Source organism: Euleptes europaea, chromosome 11, assembly GCF_029931775.1.
Source record: "Euleptes europaea isolate rEulEur1 chromosome 11, rEulEur1.hap1, whole genome shotgun sequence".
NCBI classification, from domain to species: Eukaryota; Metazoa; Chordata; class Lepidosauria; order Squamata; family Sphaerodactylidae; genus Euleptes; species Euleptes europaea.
Window position 1 is genome coordinate 39,263,960 of NC_079322.1, and position 6,000 is coordinate 39,269,959.

Sequence of the window (6,000 nt, forward strand, 5' to 3'; positions counted from 1 at the left end):
ACTTGGCAACTCAGCTGAAACTATAACACAAAGGTTACCACAGTGACTGATAAACTGTCTTCACTTAACATTTGGGGAGAGGTGAGGCTTGTCAACATTTACAGCTCTTCAATAAAGTAAGAGATCAACAACCTTGTGTTGGTTTCCAGACTGTTGCAGGATTGCAAATGTGCAGTGATGCACATTACTGGAATTCTGACAAAGAAGAAGCATTGCCAGAATGACTCCCACTCATCTGCAGCCAAAAAGGAGAATGGCTTAGTTCCCAGCAGCATTTGAGTAGGAGTTATGGATCTCGAAGGCAGCTTAAAATCTTTTAGACCTTTTGGGTGTTTGCATTATTAAAAACGCACAATCTTTGTCTCCAGAACTCCTGGGACAAAACCACTAAAAAAAAAAGATTTTCTCTACCTTTTAAGGAGAATCAAACCGGCTTACAATTTCCTTCCCTTCCTCTCCTCTCCCCACAATAGACACCTTGTGAGGTAGGTGGGGCTGAGAGAATTCAGAGAACTGTGACTAGCCCACGGTAAAAATGCATGTGGAGAAGAAGCCTTTGGTATTGAATTGACGAGACAGATCTGAATGGCTCCTTCTTCTTGGAAGTGCACAAATAGATGAGCCCAGAGGCCAAGTGAATACGTACTTCCCAGCATCCCGACACGGTTGGGGAGAGCCACTGTGAGCCCCCAGGCAAACATTCTCTTGGAGCAGCCCTCACACTATGCAAACCCAGCCCAAATGAAGGAGGGAAACAATTCCCTTTACTTGCCTAGATCCATGGCTCCCAGAGTAACCAGGGCCCTCAAAAATGTTGTCCCCGTGTTATTCCTTCTTAGCAGTATTGCTCAGAGGTTTGGGCAGGCCCACCAGGCTTGTTTACTTTCTTGTCTTTGAATAGCAGATTCCCATGCCATATCAGAAACTGGTTTTTTAAAGAACTTGCCTCACTTTCAAATGTGGTTAGCCATGTGGCACGAGGAATTGCTACTTAAGAAACACAAGGCATTCAAAATGGGCTGCCCTGTTCTATAGATCCCATACTTAAAAAAAACACCTGAATGTAAATTGCATCATATTCCCTAATAAGGCAAGTCCAGAGACAAGACTACCATTGATCTGAACTTGGGAATCCAAGCTCTATGCTACGCTGACTTGACTATGCACAGAACCATATCTGAACTCTAGGCGTCTACAGAGCAAATGGGTAACATAAGGTTTGACAAAAGGGAGACATTGTTCAGTGCAGATCCTCACTGGTTGATCAGCTTGGAGAAGTCACCTGTTTCCAGATTGGTTGTGGTGAAGATAAAATAGGGATATTTAGGTAAACCACATTGGGATGATGGGGTGAAATGCACAGTACAGCATATGTTTACTCAGAAGTAGATCCATCTATTCAATGGGACTTGCTTCCCAGTAAGTATGTGGAGAATAACAGCCCAAGTTAATGTAACAGATTGTGGTTAACAGTGCACGCCACTGCCATTTAACATGGTTCAATTCAAATTAAAAGTGCATTTTAAATGCTTCAGTTTATTAATCAACAATACTGACGGATAAATACTATCAACTTAGATGGGCAGCCCATTCCTGAAGGGTGGTGGTGGATGCGCAACATCTGGGTGTGGCACAGCCTTGCCGCCTCCTCAGAGGATTACCGGCCGCCGCAGAGAATAAAAAAGCCTTTTTAAAAATAAAAAATGCAAAAATCGGGAAAATGCCCCCATCGAAAACAACAGGGTTGTGACACCAAAAAAGGTGTTGTAGTCCCGCTGCAGCAACGAGGGACATTCTAACTGGAAGGGGTTAGGAAGCTGACTAAAGTCAGCTCCGCCCCTGGGAATGCCCCAGGAACATCCCCCCATGGGGGCACCACCGTTCCCTTCTGGGATTTAGTTCCCGAGGAGGCTGTGCTGGTGGGGGAGCCCCATGCAGCTCCGCAGCACCCAGGCACCAACAGAAATGCCCCCCATGCCAGTGTAAGAACCCCTTATAGTGTGATAAGTGGGCACTTGTGCTGGTGCAGGATTACGCCGCCTCCAAACAACTTTCAGCCCACCCCTTCTCAGGAATGTGCTCTAACTGTATTATGCTGCTTGGGGGGAAAATAGCAAAAAGCAACTTCTCCGTCTGCCAATAAATAACACCCTGAAAACCTCTCATGCCCATGTGACATGAAGAAATGGACTGCTGATGTCATGCTACCAGATTGTTTAAAAAATAAAAAAAAGTTCAGGAGCCAGATTTGAATATTTCTGGGATTTTGTTTTGGGTTTAAAACCACAGAAGTCTGGAAATAATGATATTTCCCATAGCTCTTTAGGATTAGGACCATCCTTGCAGGTTATATCCACAACTGTTGATGGCACTTGAAATCAGTTTGATGACTGCGTGTGCTGAATTCTCAAATGAGACTGTGCCCAGAGTTCCTTCACAGAGCACCACAGCCAACCCCGCCTGCTTCCCAGCACGCTTCGGGAATTATATGGAGCTCTGGTCTGTAATGGCAGGGAGTGACCTTACATTGTTTCGGATCAGTTTGAATTCCATTCAGATACCATGTTGGCCAAGCAACTCTTTGGCTCAAGCTACCAGTAATTTGATTGGGGCTTAATGTAAACTTTACTGAAACAAAAGCCAAATCATACTGTCCACAGTTTGAAACAAGCAGTTAGAACATATATATGCTGTATAAGTAGCTATATTAGTTTTGTGTAATTAGTTGGTGTCACTTCTAACTTGCTTTTTAGACCATGCTTACTATTGCAGCAGCACATACCTTCAAAAATGTGCAAATAATATCACAGTATACTTCTTGAATGCTAAACTTAGGACGCAAGTTAAGTCATGCATCATAGAGGAGGGTGACATGAGGAGAGAGTTACTGCCATCTGTAAATGACTGCTAGGTTTCCGTTCAATAGAGGCAAGGACTCCTGATACATATTGCAACTGTACATCATTGCTTAGAGAGACACTGTCCTTCAGTGTTACTCCTCTGAAGATGCCTGCCACAGCAGGCTGGCGAAACGTCAGGAAAGAAAATACCAAGACCACGGTTACACAGCCCGGATAACCTACAAGAACCATTGCTTACGATGTTTGAAAATACGGTAGTAGGCCTGAGAATTAGTTTTTTTCTTGTGTAAATCTGTAAACACGCATTTCCTCCACTGTTCTAGCAAACGTAGAATTTTCAGCCTTGAGAAGGATACCTTATGAATCAATGGCTTCATGCCCACAGTAAATCCCAGAATGAAATAAGACTTTGGCACAATTATTCTTTGGGATGCTTAGAGGTGTCTTACATCACACTTATAGAGAAAATGAATTAGGTGGCTTAATAAAGTCATGTGATGCTCACATAATTATGTAAGATAGCATTGCCCTAAAACCCCTGAATCTCTTAAATATGGGTTGTAGGGAGACTATCTGATCTTTCCTGAAAAGGCTTGGTAAGAATGTTAGAGATTGCATTTTATTTTTAAATACAGGCCAGGTAAGAAAAGGATGACATGTATACGTTTTATTTGTAATCTCGTTTACATGTGCTAATGTTTTCTGTATAATTGCTATTCTAGTTTATTTAATATGTTCAAGAATAACTAGAGTGATTTTAAATATGATTCTTTAAAGACAACATTGAGTGATTATTACAAAGTTTTCACCAAGACCTGGAATAAATAAACTTCTGACTTCTCTTAAGCCAGATGACTGGTACCTGTACTGAATGAGCATTGAAGAGACTGATCATTGTTCACACAGCCTTGTGGTTTAGTGGTTAATGTGTTTCTTTAAAACAGTTAAAGAAACTTTTGTTTTAAGTAATCCCCCCCCCCCCACAAAGGAGGGAATAACTTTGCAGGTAGAATGTAGAGTGCACCTCCTGAAACAAAATGCTTGCTGTGACTCTGATGCGATTCTCACGCTTGTCAGTAGAGGACACCAAACACCTCATTAAACAGCTAAAATGGAAAACCTGGTTTACATACAGAACATGCAACTTGCCATCCACCTGTGCCACCATTTCCACTAACAATATAAATACATTGTAAAAGTAAAATTCTTAGAATAGTAAACTGTTTGTTTGCTCGTCCCTCAGTGTGTGAATTGAAACCTTTAAGCCATTACACCAGCCTGTATGATTTGCCAAATCCCAGTGCCACTCAAGGTGTTTTTAAAAAAGTAAATCAGAAAGGGTCTCAATGAAATAAGTTACATAGTTTCTCTTATTTTTTTCCTTTTTAGTTTCCCTCCTGAAAGATTATGTGACAAAATATATTTTTCCTGCAAGTTATGCATAGTTCTTTCTAGATAATAGCAGCTGCCTTGACTTCAACTTTTCAAACAAATACATTCACAGTCCCTTTTGTTTGGACGCAGATCACAAAAGACACACTATTGCCCCTGAGACAGGAAGAAGTCCTACATCTAGGTGAACGATCGCACCAGGACAGGTTCTAGTGGAAGGTGTGTTTCTGGAGGACTGAGAGACATCAGGGTTAAGTAAGAAGTTTTTACTTACAAATGATGCCGTACCTCAGGAAGCTCCCTGTGCAGAGGGATTTGTTGGCTGAGTGCTTCATTAAACCCATGAACTTCTAGACCAGCCATAAGCAGTTGTTCACTTGCATCAGCCTGTTCTCCCACCTGCAAGGGAAGGGACTGGAGCAGGAACTCCGGATCTTGCACCTGCTTTTTCTCCTCTTGCCTTTTGTTTTGCTGCCTGACCATCCGGTACCCTTTCCTAGGTTTGAAATGTTTCCTCTTGGCTGTTGGTGCCTCTATGGCCACCAGGAGCTCGTCCTCCCTTAGGGAGAGGAAGGGCGACAGTCCCTCCAGGGGAAAATACTGCTCGCTGTTCTCCGGAGAGTCTACGATTTCTTGAGGCTCTCCAAAATCCACCTGGTACCCTTCTTTGGGGTTGTAGTTTGCAGGCGGAGAGATTCCTTCCTTGTTCAGGTCTTTGGGTGCTGGGTTCCGCACTGACACCATCAATAGTAAGAAGGTGAGGACCAGCACCAACAAGAGAAACTGCAGTTTCCGTGATCCGTACCTGCATCTTTTCCTCAAGAGCATAGTTTCAGCAGCAGGGTAATGCAGATGCTCATATTAAAAACCAGTCACATCTTTCTTGCATCTTAACAAAGGACCTGCCAAGAAGTTTCACCCATTTCAGAAATCCCTACTGATGCTTCAGTCCAGTTCTTGCATGTAAAACATTTTTTTAAAAATCCCAATTTCAAATACTTGTGAAGATGAAATAAATCCACTTTGCAAAAGAATCTTTTATTATAACACAGAATTCCAGATGGTCTGGTGGAGGGAAAAATATGATCAGCTGCACAAAAAGGTTCATTAAAGATATCTTAGAGTTGAACTGTTTTCCTTTTTAAGTCTGAAGTGTGGAGGGAGATCAATCCTCTTGCTGGTTTCCTTCTGCATATTGCCTTGTGACTGCAAAAGATTCGCAAATGTTGCCCACAAAAGTATTTCTGTTGTGGTCAGGTTTGAAAGCTTTTCTCTCTGCCTTATGATGCTTCAAGTTCCATTGATGCAAACTACTCAGTCTCTGACTTGGTTTCACACATAAGTATGCACTCAGTCAAGAAGCACTTTGCCAGACATAACAGAGCTGTGTGTGTGTGTGTGTGTGTGTGTCTTTCTCTTGGTCCTAATGCCCTCGCTGTTCTTGCAAGCAACAGAAGCCAGGATTTTTTAAAAAAACTCAAAAATAATTCAGGATGCTTGTTCAACATTTCCTTCCTATACAAGGGAGTGTTTCTTATAGAAACATGTTTTGTTCCCGAATTTAAGAATGTTTCTGATTAACCTACACAATAACAATGCTAGTGACATGAAAGGAAAACAGGCTATTGGAGAAACTTGTGCTATCTTTCTTGAACAAAGAGGGAAGAAGGGAGGTCAATTCCACTATTAAGGTTTCTAAAGCTAGACTTGAATCTATATTATCTGGAGCTAGATTATGGGATACAGA

General features: G+C 42.0%; 1 protein-coding gene across 1 annotated transcript in view; it reads right to left on the minus strand.

Moving 5' to 3' along the window:
• Positions 1-5,309, minus strand: part of GALNT15 (polypeptide N-acetylgalactosaminyltransferase 15) — a 35,649-nt gene extending 30,340 nt beyond the window's left edge. Inside the window, exon 1 of the mRNA XM_056858006.1 lies at positions 4,528-5,309. Coding sequence (XP_056713984.1) covers positions 4,528-5,081 — 554 coding nt within the window. The 5' untranslated portion in view covers positions 5,082-5,309. The remainder of the gene's footprint in view (positions 1-4,527) is intronic.
• Between the last annotated feature and the right edge of the window lie 691 nt (positions 5,310-6,000).